The sequence below is a fragment of the Schistocerca cancellata genome, chromosome 1 (genome assembly GCF_023864275.1).
Source record: "Schistocerca cancellata isolate TAMUIC-IGC-003103 chromosome 1, iqSchCanc2.1, whole genome shotgun sequence".
In the NCBI taxonomy this organism is placed as follows: Eukaryota; Metazoa; Arthropoda; class Insecta; order Orthoptera; family Acrididae; genus Schistocerca; species Schistocerca cancellata.
Genome location: NC_064626.1, coordinates 1,257,616,822 through 1,257,644,090, shown reverse-complemented (window position 1 = coordinate 1,257,644,090; position 27,269 = coordinate 1,257,616,822). Strand labels below are relative to the sequence as shown.

At 44.9% G+C, this 27,269-nt stretch overlaps 1 protein-coding gene and 1 pseudogene across 1 annotated transcript in view; one reads left to right on the top strand and one right to left on the bottom strand.

Annotated features, from left to right (window-relative positions):
* Nucleotides 1–3,808: 3,808 nt before the first annotated feature.
* LOC126105031 (5S ribosomal RNA) lies at nt 3,809–3,926 on the bottom strand (annotated as a pseudogene).
* A 1,092-nt stretch (nt 3,927–5,018) lies between these two features.
* Nucleotides 5,019–27,269, top strand: part of LOC126144229 (juvenile hormone esterase-like) — a 109,195-nt gene continuing 86,944 nt past the window's right edge. The window contains exons 1-2 of the mRNA XM_049915481.1: nt 5,019–5,083; nt 19,353–19,490. Of these exons, the coding sequence (XP_049771438.1) occupies nt 5,036–5,083; nt 19,353–19,490 (186 nt within the window). The 5' untranslated portion in view covers nt 5,019–5,035. The remainder of the gene's footprint in view (nt 5,084–19,352; nt 19,491–27,269) is intronic.

Sequence of the window (27,269 nt, the reverse complement as noted above, 5' to 3'; positions counted from 1 at the left end):
CGGTCATTTTTGAAACACCCTGTATCTGGCGCCTGCTGATGAGGCCAATAGGCATCAACGTTCGTTGAAAGGTCGTTGAGGACACACTGTTGGTGTCTCCTTGGTTCATCTGGGCGATCAGTTGCTCAACAGCTGCACGTCTATTCGCCTGTAAAGATTTCCACAGCCGTCGTTCACCCTGTTATCTCTGGCCCGTAGTACATCACAGTTGCCTGGGCGCCAGTTTTGCATACCGCAGTTCAGTCATCCACGGTACACTTTAACCACGGTGGCAAGCGAAAAACGTGCGAACTTAGCCGTTTCGGAAATGCTTCCACCCTTCGCCGGAACGTCAATGAGCATGCCCTTCAGGACGTCAGGTAAATAGTTCCGTTTCCGCATTACGACAGCGACTGTACTGTTTTCCGCGCCTCACCCCCTTCCTCCGACACGCTTTATACAGGGTGAGTCACCTAACGTTACCACTGGATAAATTTCGTCAATCACATCAAATACTGAGGAACCGATTCCACAGACCGAACGTGAGGAGAGGGGCTAGTGTAATTCTTTAATACAAACCATTCAAAAATGCACGGAAGTATGTTTTTTAACACAAACCTAAGTTTTTTAAATGGAACCACGTTAGTTTTGTTAGCACATCTGAACATATAAACAAATACGTAATCAGTGCCGTTTGTTGCATTGTAAAATGTTAATTACATCCGGAGATATTGTAACCTAAAGTTGACGCTTGAGTACCACTCCTCCCCTGTTCGATCGTGTGTATCGGAGAGCACTGCAACATACATCGCGTTTCTACAGAATGATCTGCCAACGTTGCTCGAAAATGTCCCACTGGAAACGCGTCGACGTATGTGGTATCAGCATGATGGTGCTCCTGCACAATCCGCAATTAAAACTAGGCTGACTCTTGACAGGATGTTCGACAGGCGTTTCATAGGACGTGGAGGACGCATAAATTGGCCAGCCCGTTCTCCTGATCTTACACCTCTGGACTTCTTTCTGTGGGGCACGTTAAAGGAGAATGTGTACCGTGATGTGCCTACAACCCCAGAGGATATGAAACAACGTATTGTGGCAGCCTGCGGCGACATTACACCAGATGTACTGCGGCGCGTACGACATTCATTACGCAAGACATTGCAATTGTGTGCAGCAAATGATGGCCACCACATTGAATATCTATTGGCCTGACATGTCGGGACACACTCTATTCCACTCCGTAATTGAAAACGGAAACCACGTGTGTACGTGTACCTCACCCCTCATGGTAATGTACATGTGCGTCAGTGAAAAAGACCACTAAAAAGGTGTTAGCATGTGGACGTAATGTGCTGTTCCAGTCTCTTCTGTACCTAAGGTCCATCACCGTTCCCTTTGAATCCCTACGTAATTCGGTGCTCTCCAATACACACGATCGAACATCGGAGGAGTGGTACTAAAGCGTCAACTTTAGGTTACAATATCTCCGCATGTAATTAACATTTTACAATGCAACAAACGGCACTGATTACATATTTGTTTATATGTTCAGATGTGCTAACAAAACTAACAGGGTTCCATTAAAAAAACGTAGGTTTGTGTTAAAAAACATACTTCCGTGCATTTTTGTATGGTTTGTATTAAACAATTACACTAGCCCCTCTCCTCACGTTCGGTCTGTGGAATCGGTTCGTCAGTATTTGATGTGGTTTACGAAATATATCCAGCGGTAACGTTAGGTGACTCACCCTGTATATCCTCCACTGTTAATGCTGCCACCCTCCGTCTGTAACTGGTTATTGCACGCTGACGTCGAACAAACTCCTCCCGAACAGGCCATCTACATCTACATCTACATCCATACTCTGCAAGACACCTGACGGTATGTGGCGGAGGGTACTTTCAGTACCTCTGTCGGTTCTCCCTTCTATTCCAGTCCCTTATTGTTCGTGGAAAGAAAGATTGTCGGGATGCCTCTGAGTGGGCTCTAATCTCTCTGATTTTATCCTCATGGTCTCTTCGCGAGATATACGTTGGAGGGAGCAATATACTGCTTGACTCCTCGGTGAAGGTAAGTTCTTGAAACTTCAACAAAAGCCCATACCGAGCTACTGAGCGTCTCTCCTGCAAAATCTTCCATTGGAGTTTATCTATCATCTCCGTAACACTTTCGCGGTTACTAAATGATCCTGTAATGAAGCGCGCTACTCTCCGTTGGATCTTCTCTACCTTTCTATCAACCCTATCTGGAACGGATCCCACACTGGTGAGCAATATTCAAGCAGTGGGCAAACAAGTGTACTGTAACCTACTTCCTTCGTTTTCGGACTGCATTTCCTTAGGATTTTTCCAATGAATCTCTGTCTGGCATCTGCTTTACCGACGATCAACTTTATATGATCATTCCATTTTAAATCACCCCTAATGCCTACTCCCAGATAATTTATGGAATTAACTGCTTCCAGTTGCTGACCTGCTATATTGTAGCTAAATGATACAGGATCTTTCTTCCTATGTATTCGCAGCATATTACACTTGTCTACATTGGCATTCCCTGCACCATGCGTCAATTTCTTGCAGATCCTCCTGCATTTCAGTACAATTTTCCATTGTTACAACCTCTCGATATACTACAGCATCATCCGCAAAAATCCTCGGTGAACTTCCTATATACATACATACACACACACACACACACACACACACACACACACACATATATATATATATATATATATATATATATATATATATATATATATATAGTGAATAGCAACGGTCCTACGACACTCCTCTGCGGCACACCTGAAATTACTCTTACTTCGGAAGACTTGAGAATGACATGCTGCGTTCTATTATCTATGAAATCTTGAGCCCAATGATACAATTGGTCTGATAGTCCATATGTTCTTACTTCGTTCATTAAACGACTGTGGGGAACTGTATCGAACGCCTTGCGGAAGTCAAGAAACACGGCATCTACCTGGGAACCCGTGTCTATGGCCCTCTGAGTCTCGTGGACGAATAGCGCTTGCTGGGTTTCACACGACCGTCTTTTTCGAAATTCATATTGATTCCTACAGAGTAGATTTCTAGTCTCCATAAAAGTCATTATACTCGAACATGATACGTGTTCCAAAATTCTATAACTGATCGACGTTAGAGATAAAGGTCTATAGTCCTGCACATCTGTTCGACGTTCCTTCTTGAAAACAGGGATGACATGTGCCCTTTTCCAATCCTTTGGAACGCTACGCTCTTCTAGAGACCTAAGGTACACCGCAGCAAGAAGGGGGGCAAGTTCCTTCGCGTACTCTGTGTAAAATTGAACTGGCATCCCATCAGGTCCAGCGGCCTTTCCCCTTTTGAGCGATTTTAATTGTTTCTCTATCCCTCTGTCGTCTATTTCAATATCTACCATTTTGTCATCTGTGCGACAATCTAGAGAGGGAACTACAGTGCAGTCTTCCTCTGTGAACCAGCTTTGGAAAAAGCATTTAGTATTTTGGCCTTTAGTCTGCCATCCCCTGTTACGATACCATTTTGGTCACAGAGTGTCTGGACATTTTGTTTTGATCCACCTACCGCTTTGACATAAGACCAGAATTTCTTAGGATTTTCTGCCAAGTCAGTACATGAAGGTCCAGCAGTACTGACCGGCCACCGTGTCATCCTCAGCCAATAGTCGTCACTGGATGCGGATATGGAGGGGCACGTGGTCAGCACACCGCTCTCCCGGCCGTATGTCAGTTTCCGAGAGCGGAGCTGTTACTTCACAATCAAGTAGCTCCTCAGTTTGCATCACAAGGGCTGAGTGCATCCCGTTTGCCAACAGCGCTCGGCAGACCGGACGGTCACCCATCCAAGTGCTAGCCCAGCCCGACAGCTCTTAACTTCGGTGACCTGACGGGAACCGGTGTTACCACTGCGGCAAGGCCGTTGGCAATTTCGAAAAAAGGCATGGTGTTATTAATGTGACTGCACCATGCACGTGGTTAACAGCTGTCGATGATGAATAAACTAGTTTTCCGATTGGTAATCTGTTACTAAGTCACGAATTCGTTACTTTAGTAGTGAATAAACACTCACAATTAATCTCCATTCTTAATGCTGAATTTCGGAGGCAGGCATGCAGGGTTCCATTCTTTTCTTAATCATTTCTAATGGTGGTGGCTTCCTGGCCCAGAAATGAAGTATAGAGGAAGTATTTGTATCGTATGAATGATTCCGAAATACTTGTGATTTTATGTATGTGAAGTGAAAAGAAGCGATGACTGTGATACTTGTTTTGTATGCTACAGTGTTGTGCTTGTCGTCTTTTAAACATGTAGTGGAAAGAAGCGAGGGGACAAAACTAGGCTCCAGCGCACTGTCTACTCCATTCGAATAGCTTCTAGGGGCTTCAGTCCTAAACGTCACTGCTGATGAACTGTTCATCAACGCTATTGTAACACTGTACCCTTATCCCACAAGATATTTCCAAGAGGTTGTGGTTCAATAGATGTGCCATCACCTCCCGTCCTCTTGCTGACCATTATTCTAATGATGCTAATTTGTTCCGCTGTCAGTATTTGAGCAGGCTGTCTCAGATCGAACGCCTCTGAAACAGCGAACGTGAAAAATATCGGTTACAGAAGCAATGTAATGCAATACTAGAAACTATTACGTCTGGCGCAACGCTCGGTTAGACGTGAATGGAAGATTACTGTTTGGTAGATACCAGGGAATACCACACCATCATTCAGCACTGAAGAGGAAACTTTCCCACAGTAAACTGATTATTTATGTAGAGCTCAGATAGTGCACCGAACTGGTAAGCAGATGATTAACCGAATGATAAGCGTCTCTCAAAGATAATATTATTGGTTTTTCTCGAGATAACGTGCCCATAATGACGAGTAGGACATACCGTTTGTCCTCTCCAACAACAAGAGTGACAAGGTGAATCCGTGGGGGCCTCTCGAATCGCAGAACAACGCAGAAGACGTCAGTATAAAAGGTGCGCCAGATTCGTTGTCGCCAGCCGTCAGCTGCGAGCCTTCACTCGTTCGCCATGATCGCCTTCCCAACACTGCTGCTAGCCGTAGTGGTCGCCTGCGTGGTAAGCACTTCACTTCTGTGAGCGTTAAGTCTGCACCGCCGCTAGGCCTGCAGCAGTTAACGTCCATTGCGTAATGCGTCTGATGTGGGCTCTGTCATCTAGAGGGCGTGTGAGACAAACTGACCAAATATTTATCGCAAATTACTCAGTTAGGAACGCCTGAAAAGAATTTGTTGATTTAATTCAATTACTAAATAGTCAACCTCCGTATTCAGGGTGTTGACTCACGCCTGTGTCGTTAACGTTCGACACCGAAGTACTCAGTTCTAACTGTGGTGGAAGAAGAAATTTTAATCGGTGGTATTTGACAGGCAAAGGGAGAGAGATTGACAGTTATAGGTCATAGCTGCAAGACTGTGGTCAAAATTCTTGGTAAGTTCCAACTGTCACTTTATTGTCTCGTGGACCGACGCCATCTGACATTGCCGTTGATTTTCCTGCTAGACGAGGACAGTTAGTTCGTCGGCCCCTTGATGCTGCTCGAGAGATGTCGGCTACATGACCGCACTGCATCTCACCATCTTCTGTCATCAGAAACAATACAGACACACTACACTCAATACCCATTGGCTGCAGACACCAAATACCAAAAACGTTACTTTTAACGCACCTGACAGGTAAATTACCGAAATAGTGTTAACGAGACGCGTTCTGCACAGTTTCAAGAAAAGTCAGCTGAATACTGACCTGATAGCTTATATTGTGCTGCGAAATACACACATTAAAAAAAGTTTTGCATCACCTCGGTTCCTAGAGTTCCGGAACCGGTGCAGAAAATTTGAATCGACGTCAACATAAACATCATTTTCGCTCTTTTTATTGCTCATGAAAACCACACATTGCATGTTGTACCACCATACAGCGAGACCTACAGAGGTAGTGGTCCAGACTGCTGTACACACCGGTACCTCTAATGCCCAGCAGCATCTCCTCTTGCATTGATGCATACTATCCACAAGTTCATCAAGGCACTGTTGGTCCAGATTGTCCCACTCCTCAACGGCGATTCGGCGTAGATCCCTCACAGTTGTTGGTGGGTCACGTCGTCGATAAACTGCCCTTTTAAATCCATCCCAGGCATGTTCGATACGGTTCATGCCTGGAGAAAATGCTGGCCACTCTAGTCGAACGATGTCGTTATCCAGAAGTAAGTCATTCACAAGATGTGCACGATACGGGCGCGAATTGTCGTCCATGAAGACGAATGCGTCGCCAATATGCTGCCGATATGGTTGGACTATCGGTCGGAGGATGGCATTCACGTATCGTGCAGCCGTTACGGCGCCTTCCATGACCACCAGCGGCGTACATCCGCCCCACATAATGCCACCCCAAAACTGCAGGGAACCTCCACCTTGCTGTACTCGCTGGACAGTGTGTGTAAGGCGTTCAGCCTGACCCTGTTGCCTCCAAACACGTCTCCGACGACTGTCTGGTTGAAGGCATGTGCGACACTCATCGGTGAAGAGAACGTGATGCCAATCCTGAACGATCCATTCGGCATGTAGTTGGGCCCTTCTCTACCGCGCTGCATCGTGTCGTGGTTGAAAAGATGGACCTCACTATGGACGTCGGGAGTGAAGTTGCGCATCATGCAGCCTATTGTGCAGAGTTTTAGTCGTAACACGACGTCCTGTGGCTGCACGAAAAGCATTATTCAACATGATGGCGTTGCTTTCAGGGTTCCTCCGAGCCATAATCCGTAGGTAGCGGTCATCCTCTGCAATAGTAGCCCTGTATCTCCTCCATGTCGGAACAACATTTCTTGGGTTCACTCCGAGACGCCTGGACACTTCCCTTGTTGAGAGCTCTTCCTGGCACAAAGTAACAATGCGGACGCGATCGAACCGCGGTATTGTCCGTCTAGGTATGGTTGAACTACAGACAATACGAGCCGTGTACCTCCTCCCTGGTGAAATGACTGAAACTGATCAGCTGTCGGACCCTTTCCGTCTAATAGGCGCTGCTCATGCATGGTTGTTTACATCTTTGGGCGGGTTTATTGACATCTCTGAACAGTCAATGGCACTGTGTCTATTATACAATATCCACAGTCGACGTCTATCTTTAAGAGTTATGGGAACTGGGGTGATGTAAAACTTTTTTTTTATTTATGTAGTATCTCTGAAGTCAAACAAAGCTTAAATGTTCATTTAAATTTCGTAGCCGGGACTTTTTACACAATTTATCATACTTTCTAAGCTGAATATTTCCTTCCAAGAGAGCCACACAATAGCTTTATGGATTTTTGGCGCTTAGAGATCTGTTGTCAAATGGAATGTACTGATTTTTACATATGGAAGCAGTGAGACCACTCAGTTATTTCTGGGAAAAATTTTAATATTTCTGTGTCAAGCTTCTCGAGCGAAGAACTTGTCATTTAGATTCAAACTACAATACTAGTGGATTAATTATGCTTGAAAATTAGCGTAGGCTTATTAACCAAAGCAGCGCCTGATGTGGTTACCAATTAATCTTTCTCTCGTCCAAAAACTGCTGAACTGAACACATGCAAAATTCTTTGAATTTAATTTCTAAAGGGCATACGCAAATAATAAGTTTCTTTGTCATTCATCACACATAAAAATTACAAACAGCTGGAGCTGTGGTTTTATATAAAGGTAACACTCATCTCCGACTTAGACCTCAATAAATCGACATAATTTACTAATTTAGAAAGAAACACTACGTCTTTCTTTACGCAAAGTTCTAATGCATCCTTGTCTGTCTCTTACAACTTACAGTCAAGCAGCTGCCCTAACGAGCGGAATGACTGTTGTACACTCCTGGAAATTGAAATAAGAACACCGAGAATTCATTGTCCCAGGAAGGGGAAACTTTATTGACACATTCCTGGGGTCAGATACATCACATGATCACACTGACAGAACCACAGGCACATAGACACAGGCAACAGAGCATGCACAATGTCGGCACTAGTACAGTGTATATCCACCTTTCGCAGCAATGCAGGCTGCTATTCTCCCATGGAGACGATCGTAGAGATACTGGATGTAGTCCTGTGGAACGGCTTGCCATGCCATTTCCACCTGGTGCCTCAGTTGGACCAGCGTTCGTGCTGGACGTGCAGACCGCGTGAGACGACGCTTCATCCAGTCCCAAACATGCTCAATGGGGGACAGATCCGGAGCTCTTGCTGGCCAGGGTAGTTGACTTACACCTTCTAGAGCACGTTGGGTGGCACGGGATACATGCGGACGTGCATTGTCCTGTTGGAACAGCAAGTTCCCTTGCCGGTCTAGGAATGGTAGAACGATGGGTTCGATGACGGTTTCGATGTACCGTGCACTATTCAGTGTCCCCTCGACGATCACCAGTGGTGTACGGCCAGTGTAGGAGATCGCTCCCCACACCATGATGCCGGGTGTTGGCCCAGTGTGCCTCGGTCGTATGCAGTCCTGATTGTGGCGCTCACCTGCACGGCGCCAAACACGCATACGACCATCATTGGCACCAAGGCAGAAGCGACTCTCATCGCTGAAGACGACACGTCTCCATTCGTCCCTCCATTCACGCCTGTCGCGACACCACTGGAGGCGGGCTGCACGATGTTGGGGCGTGAGCGGAAGACGGCCTAACGGTGTGCGGGACCGTAGCCCAGCTTCATGGAGACGGTTGCGAATGGTCCTCGCCGATACCCCAGGAGCAACAGTGTCCCTAATTTGCTGGGAAGTGGCGGTGCGGTCCCCTACGGCACTGCGTAGGATCCTACGGTCTTGGCGTGCATCCGTGCGTCGCTGCGGTCCGGTCCCAGGTCGACGGGCACGTGCACCTTCCGCCGACCACTGGCGACAACATCGATGTACTGTGGAGACCTCACGCCCCACGTGTTGAGCAATTCGGCGGTACGTCCACCCGGCCTCCCGCATGCCCACTGTGCGCCCTCGCTCAAAGTCCGTCAACTGCACATACGGTTCACGTCCACGCTGTCGCGGCATGCTACCAGTGTTAAAGACTGCGATGGAGCTCCGTATGCCACGGCAAACTGGCTGACACTGACGGCGGCGGTGCACAAATGCTGCGCAGCTAGCGCCATTCGACGGCCAACACTGCGGTTCCTGGTGTGTCCGCTGTGCCGTGCGTGTGATCATTGCTTGTGCAGCCCTCTCGCAGTGTCCGGAGCAAGTATGGTGGGTCTGACACACCGGTGTCAATGTGTTCTTTTTTCCATTTCCAGGAGTGTATTTCTGCTGCCAGCTGTCCGTCCTCATCCGTATTTGTGCACCTTGCATCATATGAGGCACGCAGCATATACTCAGGCGTCTGCCGCATTTTCATTGATTAGATTATCAGAAAAGCACTCGATTTAATGTTGCCAAAAGAGTAAAGTTTTGTGTAGATAATACAAACTGTGATAAGAGCTTCTTCATGTAATTGCATCTAATAAGTGAGATGCCAAATGTCTCTCGCCCATACTGTTGTCAGACTGCCTCTGTCCAAAAGCGCTGCGACTCTTGCTTTATTGTACTGCGCAAGTTTAACAGGTCATGTTTCCCATCGCAAACGCATAGATGACGATACGACAGGGAAGGTTAACGCATTCCGTGTACCATCTATTCTGCCGTTGTGGTAACCGAATATATTCGTGATGTGGTAGGGTCCCGCCTTAGACTTTATAACATGCCTCACTGTTCTTATTTGGAGACTATTGGCCACATACTGCAGGTGAGAGTGACTATCATATGTGAATCGTGATATTCGATCACATTTGTTTATGTAATTTTCAGTAATAGGTCTTTGCTTAAAGCGATACCTTCTTCAATTTCTTCCTTTCTTCCTCTAATTTTCTTACGCAGGTCTTTCCAATAGTTAATTATTCCTTGACGCCGTAGCATATGCGGAACCTTTATTCTGGTAAGGGTTTTCTCTAGATATTTCTCCACGCTTGCTTTACTAGTGCTTCTTCATTTTATTCCTTTTTTCTCTAGTTAATTTTTAATATATTTCTGTATTACATTTATCACATGGTTTAATTTCTTATTTCTTCTCTGATTTTCCCACAGTTCATACCCCACTTACAGCACGCTGAGCGCCAGGCACTTTGTCCTTTCTGAATTCAATGTCAATAAATTTTAATGACAGGAGAGTTCGTTGGTTGAAGAAAGATTTTTATCACTTTCACTAGGATACTTCTAATATCTTCCTTTGGATATTCTTGAATAATCTTCATTCTTAAGTTACCACTTTAAGTTTTTGCTTCCCAGTAATTGTATTTAATTTTCCTGGATTCATCATGTAATTTTCCTATGGCTTTTTCTATTTATTCCGGCGCATGTATCTTTCCCATCCATTCCCATTTTACTTTTCTGTACTTCCTGTTAATTTTATATCTTAGCAATCAGTGAACCTAGTTTCCTGTCTCATCCATTGCATTCTTCCATTTCCTTCTTACAAAGATAGGAGACAGAATTTCATTTGTGGATAGGTTGTCTCTACAGTAATTTGCGTTATGTGGAAAGGTCTCTCCAGCCTTCGCACTTATAAACTACCATTAAATCGTTTGCGTACATAGTTGTCACAACGTATGGAAAGTTCTACATTGTCTCTTTGCTTGCAGTTTGTCTGTCTTCTGCACCCTCGTATGATCCATCCTTTTCCTTATTCTTCTCTATTGCAGCGGACTCGTAATCACTAGATGCATTCGCAACTCTACATACATATCAGTTTGTGCTCCACAGTTCAGTACCAGCTAGCTAAATTTCCTATGTAACAATGATGAAGACCTTTTCGTATCTTTACTTGTTTCCCATTCCTTCCCTAACACACTTCCTTTTCAGTTGAATACGGAAGATGATGTTCGCTGCAATGGCTGAAATCCATCACATATTGCATTGGTTAATTGTTCAGTTGGTTGTTTTTATACATTATGAATAAAAACATATACAACATTGGTGTAATATTGTACAGGTATATTACGGCAGTGTTGTGTGTGTTTTCATTCATAATCCATCACACATCTTCAGTAGTTGCTCGTTTTTGAAGTGTCTTTACTGCGACTTATTTAATCCCTCAGCATAATGTTATCATAGAGATATCATAGCATGTAAGAATGACTCTTTCCTTGAAGATGGGACACACCGCAAGCTATTGATTACTTATCACAGTCTCCAGGTCTGTCACCGCTGTGATTCGATACGAGTGTAACCTTGAAAGATAAAGTTCGTCGGCGATGGCTGTCCGTGCAGTAGACGCTGCAAGAAAGTATCAAAACACAATGTGCAGCCAGAGCAACTAACATGTAGGAAGCTGTGGTTTGTACACTCATTCGATGATGACACCAATGCTCAGACTACATGTGAATCTATATTCGCCAAGCCGTCTTATGGTTTGTGGCAGAGGGCATTTTGGGTGATATTATTATTTCCCCTCTTTCCCAAATACAACGAGCGCATGCGAAGTACAGCTGTAGGAAAGCCTCCGTTGTTGTTGTCTTCAGTCTAAAAACCGGTCTGAAGCAGCTCTGAAACCCAAGGACATAAGCGACTTCGACAAAGGGCGTCTGGGCATCTGGGAACGAGAACCTCAAAAACGGCAAGGCTTGTCGGCTGTTCACGTGCTACTGTAGTGAACGTCTTTGGAACATGGTTCAAGGACGATGAAAAGTCGAGTAGGTGATAATGTGCTGGACGAACACTTCTCGTAACAGAACATGGAGGTCGGAGGCTTTCCTGCTCTGCAACGGAGGATGGGCTGCGATATGTTGCAGATCTGATGACTACCTCGCTGGTACAGGAACGAGTATTTCGGAGCACACCGTTTAGAACACATTATGGACAGCGATGGAATCTTCCAGCAAGATAACGGTCCGTGTCGCAAAGCTAGAATTGAGCTGCAGTGGTTCGAGGGGTGCGATGGTGAACTCGCGTTGATGTCTCGGCCGTCAAATTCGCCTAATCTGAACCCGATTGAACACATCTAGGGCACCAGGTGTGCGCCCACAATCCCCCGGCCCGTAATTTTCGGGAATTTCTCGACATGTGCGTAGACATCTGTTGCCACATACCTTCAGAAACGTACCAAAGACTTGCCGAATCCATTCCAGGCTTTATTCAACCAAAGTGCTATCAAGCACTCGTTTATAAAGATTTAGGTCATCGGTGTATACCAACTGTAACCTGCTTATTCTGGTAAGACGTCGGCCTCTCTCTACAATTTTTAGCACCTAGACTTCCCTCCATCACCAAGATTGATGATGCCTTGATGCCTCAAGACGTGTCCTATCAACCAGTCAGTTCCTTTAGTAAAGTTGTGCCATTAAATACTGTTCTCCTAGTTTGGATTCACTACCTCTTCCTTAATTTACCAGTCTATCCATCTAATCTTCAGCGTTGTTCTGTAGCATCTTATTCCAAAGCTTCTGTTCTCTTCTTGTTTTTAATTCTTATCGTCCACGTATCTCTTCGGTAAAAGGCTGCGCTTCTGAGAAATATTTCCAGAATAGACTTTCCAACACTTAAATTTATATTACACGTTAAGATTTTTCTCTGTTTCAGAAACTTTTCTTTTCCTATGGCCAGTCGGCATTTTACATCCTCTCTAATTAGGCCATCGCCAGTTATTACACCGCCCAAGAAGCAAAACCCATGTACTACTTTTATTATCTTGTTTCTTAATTTCATTCCCTCAGCATCAGCTGGTTTTGTTAGATTTCGCTCAGTTATCCTTGTTTTACTTTTGTTGATATTCATCGTATAACCTCTTTTCTGCGTACTATCCATTGCCTTCAAGTGCTCTTTCAAGAACTTGACCGTTTCTGACAGCGTTACAATGGCATCAGCAGACTTCAAAGTTTTTATTTGTTCTCTCCGAACTTTAGTTCCCTTTTCAAATGTATGCTTGGATTTCTTTACTACTTGCTCAGTGTATAGATTAAATAACATCGAGATTAGATTACAACCCTGTCTTGGTGCCTTCACTGTATTACATTTCGTCTACTTGCCAGTTGGAGATTATCTCTTATAAGGATGCTATAGAGGGAACACATGAATGAAAACGAACGTTATTTGCAGGGAAAAAAATTAAGAATAAATTCCTTAACTTCGTAGCTCTCATGCTTTGAATTTCGTGGTGAATGCTCCGTTTAATCATGCACACAAGTGACATGCTTTACTGACGTTCAACATTTCTCTATGTTTTCCACAGTTTCTCCACGACAATAGGTTGTACTAATGCTTATGTGTCATTATTAGCAGTAAAACTTTAACTAATGCCCAACGATCAAATAGAATAGACGTCCTGACTGCTTTTAGCTCTCAACTCGTGAATGTATATGATGCTTATGTCGTTTTCTCTTGTTATGCGCACACTCCTCAAAGCATTTGTCCGGTAATGGATCTGTAATAGACAGCAGGTTGGCTGCTAATTTCTGTTAGATACATTTGTTAATTATAAAAACTTCATTTAAGTTTAACAACTTGCAACTAAAACGACATATTAAAGTACTGGCCTCAAAAATTAAAGGATTTGATTAACAGAAAGTAAGAATGTAATGGAAGTACTGTATAATTCTGACTATTGGAAAGAATTATGTATTTTTTCATGGTTAAGTCAATGATGTTTCCCTTACGTAGCATTAATTAAAACTTAAATCTGTGGTCAAGACACAAGGGAGTCAAAGACATTGGCTGCCAGCGGGCATTGTTTTACGAGGTGCATTCAAGTTCTAAGGCCTCCGATTTTTTTTCTCCGGACTGGAAAGAGATAGAAACATGCGCATTGTTTTAAAATGAGGTCGCGTTCATTGACAATACGTCCCAGAGATGGCAGCACCACACTTAAAATGGCGACGTTTCCCTTACTCGAATAGCGTGCAATCATTCGTTTTCTGAATTTGCGTGGTGTGAAACCAATTGAAATTCATCGACAGTTGAAGGAGACATGTGATGATGGAATTATGGATGTGTCGAAAGTGCTTTCATGGGTGCGACAGTTTAATGAAGATAGAACATCATGTGACAACAAACCGAAACAACCTCGGACTCGCACAAGCCGGTCTGACGACAGGATCGAGAAAGTGGAGAGAATTGTTTTGGGGGATCGCCGAATGACTGTTGAACAGATCGCCTCCAGAGTTGGCATTTCTGTGGGTTCTGTGCACACAATCCTACATGACGACCTGAAAATGCGAAAAGTGTCATCCAGGTGGGTGCCACGAATGCTGACGGACAACCACATGGCCGCCCGTGTGGCATGTTGCCAAGCAATATTGATGTGCAACGACAGCACGAATGGGACTTTCTTTTCGTCGGTTGTGACAATGGATGAGACGTGGATGCCATTTTTCAATCCAGAAACAAAGCGCCAGTCAGCTCAATGGAAGCACACAGATTCACCGCCACTAAAAAAATTTCAGGTAACCGCCAGTGCTGAAAAAATGATGGTGTCCATGTTCTGGGACAGCGAGGGCGTAATCCTTACCCATTGCGTTCCAAAGGGCACTATGGTAACAGGTGTATCCTACGAAAATGTTTTGAAGAACAAATTCCTTCCTGTACTGCAACAAAAACGTCTGGGAAGGGCTGTGCGTGTGGTGTTTCACCAAGACAACGCACCCGAACATCGAGCTAACGTTACGCAACAGTGTCTTCGTGATAACAACTTTGAAGTGATTCCTCATGCTCCCTACTCACCTGACCTGGCTCCTAGTGACTTTTGGCTTTTTCCAACAATGAAAGACACTCTCCGTGGCCGCACATTCACCAGACGTGCTGCTATTGCCTCAGCGATTTTCCAGTGGTCAAAACAGACTCCTAAAGAAGCCTTCGCCGCTGCCATGGAATCATGGAGTCAGCGTTGTGAAAAATGTGTACGTCTGCAGGGCGATTACGTCGAGAAGTAACGCCAGTTTCATCGATTTCGGGTGAGTAGTTAATTAGAAAAAAAATCGGAGACCTTAGAACTTGAATGCACCTCGTATATCAGGGGGAAAGTTAAAAATTGTGCCAGACCGGAATTCGAACCTGTGCCTCCTGCTTAGTAGGTGGATGCGCTGATCACTACGCCATCCGGACACACCGGTCAGTACAACTGCGCGGAGTACCCTAGCGTGCCTCCGGTCAGGCCCCGGATGGCGTAGTAATCAGCACACCTTCCTAGTAAGCAGGAGGCCTGAGTTCGAATGCGGCACAAATTTCCAACTTGCACCATTGATGTGCTGCAGTCAGTGCCCACTGACAGCTAATGTCTTTAACTGGCTTGTGTCTTGATTCATAACGGCTGCAGGACCAAAATGGTGTCTGTCCTTGCAGACGTCCGAAAGAACAGACACCGCATATATTTAATCTGTAGTGTTTAAACCAAACAAAATGATGTTTTTCCAAAGCAGAAGTTTAAAAAAACTAGTGTGCTCGCTGTATTAATATTTTTTTATCATGGTAATTTTCTTGATGTTTTGTATTTTAGGTCTTGTGAGAAACGAAACATTACCCTCTTACTGGAGTACTCTAACGCATGTTATTACATGACAGTGATTATTTTGGCGGCGTTGACCGTTGAGTGATACTCGGTCTACACTTGGGAAGGGGGAGCATCTTCTGGCACAGGTGTTAGGTTCACGTGTACTGGTCTAAACCAGTCGCCTAACAGCAGTAACACTGATAGTCGTCTCTGACACTTACCACCAAGAAATTCAGCGACCTTACAATAGAAGTTCCAGTGTCATAGACGCAGAATGCTCCACACGTAGAATACATCGAAATTACATCTAAATCTCTTACCATCTCACCATTCTGAAAAAAATCGCCCCGTTCGTTTTTTTATTTACTTTTGCTGGATCTCATTAGCCTAATCACATATTATCAACTTTCATTGCTTTTACCACCCTCGTTCCTCACTCACAAAACACAGTCTTACAAAAAATTGACTCCTTAAAAGAATTCTAGTGCAACATGTAATTAGCTGATACCTATTCCAGTGTCTCTCAAGACTCCGAGCCCCTGGGTTTTACTGTTTTATGGTTCCTGGATAGAACAACAAAATTTTAAAAAATATAGGTTTGGCTCTTCCACTGTGCACTACCAGACCAAAAAAACTTAAGATTCCTCCTGCATCAAATAATACTTTCGCTGTCCTTGCTACCTCCTTCTGTACAGTGTATAACAATCTGTGCACGAGAGAAGCTAATGGTCCACTCAGAAATATGTCTTATTTCACGTGTGTCGTTGGCATTGCTACATATTATTTTACACCAACAAATACGACAAGAGATGCATTTCCATATAGAATAAGTTGTAAATGGGCGCCGAAAGTAATAACGAAACAAAGAAAGTCACTTAATTGTGGATCAGGTTATGAACAAAACACTGACGTCAAAGAAAAAAAGCAGATGAAATTTGTAGGTCTCCGTATTGTACAAAATGGCTGGTTGCGTGAAACGAAAAACGAAAAAACGACCATATCATGTTGAAAAACGAAGACATGGGTGCCAATAAGTTTCAGTGTGCCATTAGTTTATTGAACGGTTAGTTTCAGTAATGTCATCATCTCGTCGGATAAACGAGTCATACCGATGAACTATGACGAACCGCCATCTTAAGGTATCATGAGTAATAATTAAACATTTAAGCAGTTCTAAATAAAACGGTATAATTGGTATAGTCTATCATGTTTGTAAACTTTACAATAGAGATGTTTAACAGAACCTCCCCTCCTACTTTACTTGCACCACTCTAACCTACCTTTAACACATCTGTGACAAGCTAAGCTAACAGTCACGTATTGTTGAGTGATATTTTATTATTATTCTGATAATTTATTAGCTATTTTTCAGGAGATCACAAGGTTTAGTAACTCAGGAAGAAGGCTTCTAATTATCTTGTTAAGGAACGCACAGACCCAGGTGTTCGTCACGTGGTCTGGCTTGACCATAAGAGGTGAGTCACAGAGGGTCTAGAGAAGAGACGTGGGCCCCCACGGCACTGCAATTTTCAGAAATGGCTGCGTTTAGCCCTTGCTCCACACTTTGGTGGGAAATGCGGTTTTCTCCTTTGAAAGCAGTCTGCCGCTAAGTCACTACAAGTCGCTAGATAGTAGCTGTGCGTGACGAATTCACCTCATGTACACTATGTAAGAACCGGCCACCACGGCACTGCTCGGCCATTGCGAGAAAATTCGTTGACTTTCCCCCAAGATCAATTTAACTCAAATGAGTCTTGCCCGCCATGGTGTTTAGGCTCGATCAGCTCGACCAATGAGTGGAACATGGCTAGCAGCTGATACCAACCTCATGCGTGTTAAAATGTGTTCAGTAATCGGAAAATGGGGAACTTCTGCAGGTTTGCTCTGCATTCGCGTAAATAAATTGAAAGTCTCGCTGGTCATTGTAACGAAACCTGAGTGCCGGCCGAAGTGGCCGTGCGGTTAAAGGCGCTGCAGTCTGGAACCGCAAGACCGCTACGGTCGCAGGTTCGAATCCTGCCTCGGGCATGGATGTTTGTGATGTCCTTAGGTTAGTTAGGTTTAACTAGTTCTAAGTTCTAGGGGACTAATGACCTCAGCAGTTGAGTCCCATAGTGCTCAGAGCCATTTGAACCATTTTTTTGAAAGCTGAGTGTCTCCCCTCCAAGTTGAGTTTTCCAAAATGTTGAGAGTGAGGTTTAAAAGAGGATAATTTTGGGCCTTGCCTTCCTGCTGTGGAGGGAGGGAGACTTGTGGTTTTGCAACAGAGGGGGAGAGACTTCCAGTCCTGGCACAGAGGAAGAGACACTTTTTCTCCTGGTGCCGAGTGGGTAGCATGATTGCTGTTTTTTCACTGTCACTTTTCTGAGCAGCTCACAGTTTATAGGATTTGCTACGCCACCTGGTTTGCCTCAAAAAATGTATTGTTTCGTCGGCATTGGACTCGTTTTCTTTGCATATACGAACTGTATAGATTAAGAAAGCTTGTAGTATTTCTCAAGCAGTCTTCCATGTAGATGGGAACGCCCCCACAGTGTTAGCGGTACTTTAGTTATTAAATTGAGCTTGTAGATGACATTGTTCAAAAATGGCTCTGAGCACTGAGGACTTAACTGCTCAGGTCATCAGTCCCCTAGAACTTAGAACTACTGAAACCTAAGGACATCACACACATCCATGCCCGAGGCAGGATTCGAACGTGCGACTTAGTGGTCGCGCGGTTCCAGACTGCAGCGCCTAGAACCGCTCGGTCACTCCGGACGGCAGATGACTTTGTGTTTCAATAATTTAGGTGACTTTGTGTTTGTTGTGTTGGAGAAATTTCTCAGTCTACATTGCGAGACTTTTCGTTCATTTCGTCGGAAACTACTTCTTTTTCATTCTAAAGTGGTATGTGTCGAGATTTCAGAGCAAATAAATAACTTATTAAACACAGACTTGATTTGAATTTCAAACCCAAACTATTGTGCTACAACTGATTCTGATTAGACGATCCTCTAAAAACACACTCAACCCCTGCATTGCTAATTTGTTTGTCTCGCTGCAAAGCGGAAGCCATCCTTTTTGCTTAATTATTAAATATGAGAGGTTTTGATCTGTGGTCATAACTTACGATTTACAAGGATTGCGCGAAGGTCTTCACAGATGTGTTGTCGGCTGTAGTGGCCGAGCGGTTCTAGCCGATAAGGTCTGGAACCGCGCGACCCTACAGTCACAGGTTCGAATCCTGCCTCGGGCATGGATGTGTGTGATGTCCTTAGGTTAGTTAGGTTTAAGTAGTTCCAAGTTCTAGGGGACTGATGACCTCAGAAGTTAAGTCCCATAGTGCTCAGAGCCATTTGAACCATTTGAACAGATGTGTTAAAGGCAGCTTAGACAGACGTAAGTAAGACAGGTATTCAAGCTCTGTTCAAAATACATTTGTAAGCTGCAAATGCACTTGTGATGAACAGCTGTTTTTCACCATTCGATAAGTTATTGTGTAGCCTAATCAGTGTCAACACTGAAATCCGCCATAAGAAACCGTGGTTAGTGACACGGAGTTAAGCGGTAAGGTTTACCTCGAAGCTGTGGGAAGTCGCCGATGGCACAAGTTTTATTTTCTAACACTATTTTACTGTGCCAACCTGACAGCACTTTGTTCGAGAGCCTAAAAGTAAGAGAGGAAAATGAAGAGCTATGACGTCTTGTGCCTTTGCTGCATCTGTTGAAGCTCTAGGGACAGAGGAATGGTGTAAGCACGGAGAGGGAGGTTTGCAGTGCTTAGTGGAACAGTACGAAATGGGATTGGTTGGTCGTAAGAGGTAGAGTGCCTGATGGCTCGGCCTCACGGGGTGTTTGTTGTGTGTTTCAGACGGCGCAGAACGTGACTGTGCAGACGACGGCAGGTCTGTTGCAAGGGGTGAGCACCACCACCATCAACGGGACGGCCTACTACCGGTTCTCGGGGGTGCCTTTCGCTGCGCCACCCGTCGGAGAACTGCGTTTCAAGGTAAGCCACCGCCGTCTCGGACAACTTCTGTTATCACTACTACATTGTTGAAGGAAAACGGGGTGTTGAGTTTCTCAATGGAAAATCCAAATTTCTCATTTCTGCATCTGGTCTCGCTGCTATAATGATTCAGTTGCTGTGAGTCACACCTCTGTGAGTCACTGTCGTCCAGTTCGATATCTAAGGAATGCAAGTATCATACATGATCCGATCAAAAGTACCCGGGTGTATTCACCCTTGGCCCTTATGTTGGCTTCATCTCTGCAAGGGACACTTTCAGTGAGGTGCGTGAATACTGTAATGTAGTGCCTATGATTTACGATGTGCTATACAATGTCCATCAGACATGTATGTATGCATGTCTAAAGGAACAGGCACGGTTGCGATTGACAGTTGTGTGAAATACAAGAAATGTATTCGTAGTTGCGATTATGGTCGACCTACAGCTGCACAATTTACAGCATCTGGTCTCGCTGGTATAATGATTCAGTAGCTGTGAGTCACACCTCTGTGAGTCACTGTAGTCCAGTTCGATATCTAAGGAATGCAAGTATCATACATGATCCGATCAAAAGTACCCGGGTGTATTCACCCTTGGCCCTTATGTTGGCTTCATCTCTGCAGGGGACACTTTCAGTGAGGTGCGTGAATACTGTAACGTAGTGCCTATGATATACGATGTGCTATACAATGTCCATGAGACATGTATGTATGCATGTCTAAAGGAACAGGCACGGTTGCGATTGACAGTTGTGTGAAATACAAGAAATGTATTCGTAGTTGCGATTATGGTCAGACTTCAGCTGCACAATTTGCACTACTGGCCATTAAAATTTCTACACCAAGAAAAAATGCAGATGATAAACGAGTATTCATTTGACAAATATATTATACTAGAACTGACAAGTGATTACATTTTCACGCAATTTGGGTGCATACATCCTGAGAAATCAGTAACCAGAACAACCACCTCTGGCCGTAATAACGGCCTTGATACGCCTGGGCATTGAGTCAAACAGAGCTTGGATGGCGTGTACAGGTACAGCTGCCCACGCGGCTTCAACTCGATACCACAGTTCATCAAGAGTAGTGACTGGCGTATTGTGACGAGCCAGTTGCTCGGCCACCATTGACCAGACATTTTCAATTGGTGAGAGATCTGGAGAATGTGCTGGCCAGGGCAGCAGTCGAACATTTTCTGTATCCAAAAGGCCTGTACAGCACCTGCAACATGCAGTCGTGCATTATCCTGCTGAAATGTAGGGTTTCTCAGGGATCGAATGAAGGGTAGAGCCACGGGTCGTAACACATCTGAAATGTAACGTCCACTGTTCAAAGTGCCGTCAATGCGAACAAGAGGTGACCGAGACGTGTAACAAATGGTACCCCACACCATCACGCCGGGTGATACGCCAGTATGGCGATGACGAATACACGCTTCCAATCTGCGTTCACCGCGATGTCTCCAAACGCGGATGCGACCATCATGATACTGTAAACAGAACCTGGATTCATCCGAAAAAATGACGTTTTGCCATTCGTGCACCCAGATTCGTCCTTGAGTACACCATCGTAGGCGCTCCTGTCTGTGATGCAGCGTCAAGGGTAACAGCAGCCATGGTCTCCGAGCTGATAGTCGATGCTGCTGCAAACGTCGTCGAACTGTTCGTGCAGATGGTTGTTATCTTGCAAACGTCCCCATCTGTTGACTCAGGGATGGGGATGTGGCTGCACAATCCATTACAGCCAAGCGGATAAGATGCCTGTCATCTCGACTGCTAGTGATACGAGGCCGTTGGGATCCAGCACGGCGTTCCGCATTGCTCTCCCGAACCCACAGATTCCATATTCTGCTAACAGTCATTGGATCTCGACCAACGCGAAGCAATGTCGCGATACGATAAACCGCAATCGCGATAGGCTACAATCCGACCTTTATCAAAGCCGGAAACGTGATGATACGCGTTTCTCCTCCTTACACGAAGCATCACAACAACGTTTCACCAGGCAACGCCGGTCAACTGCTGTTTGTGTATGAGAAATCGGTAGGAAACTTTCCTCATGTCAGCACGTTGTAGCTGTCGCCACCGGCGCCAACCTTGTGTGAATGCTCTGAAAAGCTATTCATTTGCATATCACAGCATCTTCTTCCTGTCGGTTAAATTTCGCATCTGTAGCACGTCATCTTAGTGGTGTAGCAATTTTAATGGCCAGTAGTGCACTAGTGATAAAGGAAATTTGTTCCGAACCGGGGTTCGAATCTGGATTTCCCGCTTTACGGGAGCAGTCGCCTTAACCTCCTCAGACATTCAAGCACGTCTACAGGGCCGACGCTAATGCATACGTGTCTGAAGGACATTGTAGAATACATCGTAAAATAACAGGCATTGAGATATTATATTTCATTCCCATACAAGACCGCGACAGTAATTATAACTCTACACAAGGAATGTAATGGCGCGAATACGAACAACTGTCAGCTGTATTAGGGCATGACGACAGTGAAAATATGAGCCGGATCGAGACTCGAACTCGGATTTCCTGCTTTACAAGAGCGGTCACTTTAACCACTTCGGCTACCCGTGCACGAATCACGGCCGGACTCAAACTTCCGTCGTTCCTGCAGCTCAACCTGTATGCACAATATGTAATTCTCACACAGTGGAGGACATTTACATTGACACTCACTGCCTGGTTTCGGCGTTTAATACGATTTTGCAGTGTCTGTGCTGTTAAGAGGAACGATGCAAGTTGCTTTGGACATGCCCACTTGTCTGAAGGAACATTGCATCTTTCTTCTTAACAACAGAGACATTGCTATATTAATTGTAAGCGTCTGCCTGTGCGGGAATCACAGCAGTTGTGCGGGTACAGGACGTAGACAAACGGGGACGTATGGAAGTTTGGATCGGTCCTGGACGCCTGGTGGGATGGCCGTGATGAGTAAGGCGACTGCTCCCGTAAAGTGGGAAATCCGAACTCGAATCCCGGTCTGGCACAAATTTTCATTGTCATCAGTACATTATGCAGGTGGAGTCTGATCATATTCGCAATTACGAATACATTTCTTGTAGGTGTGTGAGTGTGGAGGAATGGCAGCCCATTTTTCCGCAGGAGTTGAAACCGCAGAAGGTAGTGATGTTAGACGCTGGGGTAAAGTCGAAATTCTAACTCATCCCAAAGATGTTCCGTTGGTTTCAGATCAGGACTATGGACAGGTCTGTCCATTTCAGGAATATTATTGTGCACAGACCATTGATTCGCAGATGCTGCTTTAACATAGCGTGCTTGTCATGCTGATAGAAACATTCATCATCTCCGGATTGCCCCTTAATGGCAAGCAGTGGATAATGGTGTAAAATTTGTCCATACCCTTTCTCATTTACCATTTATAATAGCACGATAAAAGGACCACACTCTAACCACGGGAAATACCCCCATACCGTAACGCTCTCTCTTCCGTAATTCGCCACTGGCACTGAACATTACGGCAGATAACTTTCTCCAGGCATTGGCCAAATGCATACCCCACCAAAGGACTGCCAAAGTGTACTGCGTGATTCATCAGTCCAAATGATTCGTTTCGAAAATGTTCAAATGTGTGCGAATTCCCAAGGGACCACACTGCTGAGGTCATCGGTCCTTAGACTTACACACTGCTTAAACTAACTTATGCTAAGGACAACACAGACACCTATGCCCGAGGGAGGACTCGAACCTCCGACAGGAGGGGTCTCGCGATTCCTGACATGGAGCCTCTAACCGCGCGGCTACACCACCTCAAACGTTGCAGTATTCATGATAGAAATATTTGGCTTATGATAAGTCGCTCGACCATGGTACCCCGTTCTTTTTAGCTATAAGCGGACAGTCATTGCGCTAGGTGGATTGCTGGTAGCAATTTCGAACTCACGACTGATTCATACCGCTAATTTCATGCCATTTTCTATAGTCGCCCTCCGCAGTGTTCCATGGTCCTTGTCCTCAGTACATGATGTCTGTCTGGTGTTGGGATAGCTGCGATTGCTCCTTCGTGTATCCAGTTCACAGTCACATCACTAACAGTCGATCTGGGCAGCTCTACAATGGCTGGAAGGTGGATCTGTTCCACAGGTGACATTCAGTGACTGGTCCACGTTCAAAGTCACTGAACTCTCTTTACCGACATACGGGGTGCATTCAAGTTCTAAGGCCTCCGATTTTTCTTCTCCGGACTGGAAAGAGATAGAAACATGCGCATTGTTTTAAAATGAGGCCGCGTTCATTGTCAATACGTCCCAGAGATGGCAGCACCGTATGGCAGATGGAATTTTACCGCCAGCGGCGAGAATGAGAACTGTTTTAAATACTTAAAATGGCGACGTTTTCCTTACTTGAACAGCGTGCACTCATTCGTTTTCTGAATTTACGTGGTGTGAAACCAATTGAAATTCATCGACAGTTGAAGGAGACATGTGGTCATGGAGTTATGGTTGTGTCAAAAGTGCGTTCGTGGGTGCGACAGTTTAATGAAGGCAGAATATCGTGTGACAACAAACCGAAACAACCTCCGGCTCGCACAAGCCGGTCTGACAACAGGATCGAGAAAGTGGAGAGAATTGTTTTGGGGGATCGCCGAATGACTGTTGAACAGATCGCCTCCAGAGTTGGCATTTCTGTGGGTTCTGTGCACACAATCCTGCATGACGACCTGAAAATGCGAAGAATGTCATCCAGGTGGGTGCCACGAATGCTGACGGACGACCACATGGCTGCCCGTGTGGCATGTTGCCAAGCAATGTTGACGCGCAACGACAGTATGAATGGGACTTTCTTTTCGTCGGTTGTGACAATGGATGAGACGTGGATGCCATTTTTCTATCCAGAAACAAAGCACCAGTCAGCTCAATGGAAGCACACAGATTCACCACCACCAAAAAAATTTCGGGTAACCGCCAGTGCTGAAAAAATGATGATGTCCATGTTCTGGGACAGCGAGGGCGTAATCCTTACCCATTGCGTTCCAAAGGGCACTACGGTAACAGGTGCATACTACGAAAATGTTTTGAAGAACAAATTCCTTCCTCCACTGCAATTAAAACGTCCGGGAAGGGCTGCACGTGTGCTGTTTCACCAAGACAACGCTCCCGCACATCGAGCTAACGTTACGCAACAGTTTCTTCGTGATAACAACTTTGAAGTGATTCCTCATGCTCCCTACTCACCTGACCTGGCTCCTAGTGACTTTTGGCTTTTTCCAACAATGAAAGACACTCTCCGTGGCCGCACATTCACCAGCCGTGCTGCTATTGCCTCAGCGATTTTCCAGTGGTCAAAACAGACTCCTAAAGAAGCCTTCGCCGCTGCCATGGAATCCTGGCGTCAGCGTTGTGAAAAATGTGTACGTCTGCAGGGCGATTACGTCGAAAAGTAACGCCAGTTTCATCGATTTCGGGTGAGTAGTTAATTAGAAAAAAAAATCGGAGGCCTTAGAACTTGAATGCACCTCGTATAATACCATTCTACTGACAACACTAGCTGCTCCCTTTTTCACTGACGGGTACGCCTCTAGTGTCAGGTACTGGTCATTTACGCATTACATAGAGCTGTCTGGATGCTTCTGATCACATAGTGTATGAAATTGAATGTACCGCAGTCTTCAAAATGTCAAAGAGTGCCTCTATTTCACGGGAAGTGTATCGCGGCACTGGGATTGCGTTTTAAAAGAATCTGTCGAAATCAGACTAGCTGATAATATCATTAACGTGATAATGGATACCCGCTAAGTAAAACGTGGAATCCTGTTTTATCAGACATGAAGAAACAATGGCATCTGAAACGGCTGGCTATGAATAATCATGTGTAACGATATATCGCTTTCAACAGTATTCACCCCCGGAGGCGCTGCAACTCTTTTTGTCCCAGGGTGCAGCAGGGATGATTGTGCGCGTGCGCACTGTACAGGGTGATTCAAAAAGAATACCACAACTTTAGGAATTTAAAACTCTGCAACGACAAAAGGCAGAGCTAATCACTATCTGTCGGCGAATTAAGGGAGCTATAAAGTTTCATTTAGTTGTACATTTGTTCGCTTGAGGCGCTGTTGACTAGGCGTCAGCGTCAGTTGATGCTAAGATGGCGACCGCTCAACAGAAAGCTTTTTGTGTTATTGAGTACGGCAGAAGTGAATCGACGACAGTTGTTCAGCGTGCATTTCGAACGAAGTATGGTGTTAAACCTCCTGATAGGTGGTGTATTAAACGTTGGTATAAACAGTTTACAGAGAATTGGTGTTTGTGCAAAGGGAAAAGTTCTGGACGGCCGAGAACGAGTGATGAAAATGTAGCATGCATCCAGCAAGCATTTGTTCGCAGCCCAGGAAAATCGACTCGCAGAGCTAGCAGAGAGCTGCAAACTCCACAATCAACTGTATGGAGAGTCCTACGTAAAAGGTTAGTTATGAAACCTTATCGTCTGAAATTGGTTCAAGCACTGTCTGCAGCTGATAAGATTAAAAGAATCGATTTCTGTGATTTTATCCTTGCTCAAATGGAAACAGATGAATCTTTCGTTTCAAAGATTGTGTTTAGTGATGAAGCAACTTTCCACACTAACGGGAAAGTCAACCGTCACAATGTCTGTATATGGGGCACTGAGAATCCGCGGGAAACAACTCAGTATGAACGTGACTCGCCTAAGGTGAACGTTTTCTGTGCCATTTCAGCCAATAAAGTCTTTGGTCCCTTTTTCTTCGAAGGTGCTACTGTAACTGGACTACAGTACCTGGAGATGTTAGAGAATTGGCTGTTCCCTCAGCTCGAACAAGAAGCACAACAATTCATATTTCAGCAGGATGGAGCGCCACCACATTGGCACTTATCTGTCTGTAACTACCTGAACGTCAACTACCCGAGGCGATGGATCGGCCGCCAGGCAGCCCGTGACAGATCACTTCATCACTGGCCTCCAAGAAGCCGTGATCTTACCCCCTGCGATTTTTTCTTATGGTGGTATGTTAAGGATATGGTGTTTCGGCCACCTCTCCCAGCCACCATTGATGATTTGAAACGAGAAATAACAGCAGCTATCCAAACTGTTACGCCTGATATGCTACAGAGAGTGTGGAACGAGTTGGAGTATCGGGTTGATATTGCTCGAGTGTCTGGAGGGGGCCATATTGAACATCTCTGAACTTGTTTTTGAGTGAAAAAAACCTTTTTAAATACTCTTTGTAATGATGTATAACAGAAGGTTATATTATGTTTCTTTCATTAAATACACATTTTTAAAGTTGTGGTAGTCTTTTTGAATCACCCTGTATATAGCGCATGCGCTGTTATACTTCCGATGCATTCAAAGGTGCAGTCATTTACGAGTGGGATCAGCTATCGGCGAGAGCAGCGTAGTTTTTCTCACCTGGTGATGACGGCCAGGTGGACATCTGAAATATTGTGCTCACATGACAGTTTGATCCTGCTGGAAGCCCGACAAGAATTCGATATTCAGCTCTCAATTTACCAAAATGCAAAACTCAATACCTGACACAATTTCACCTACCTTCCAATAAAAGGAGCAAGAAATATTATGCCAAAAATAATATTTCATTTAAACATAGAAGCCGAAAGCACAGTGCAGCTAACAACACCAGACTCTTGGCCGCACTGTCATCCACGAACCCAAGCACCGTTCACCGCCCCAGACCACGAGGACGATACGCCGTGTTGAGAGAAAGCCATGCGTCGGTCCCGACTGCAAGTCCACCAGTCTGTCTTCGGAGGCTGCTAGCTGGCTAGCATTCTA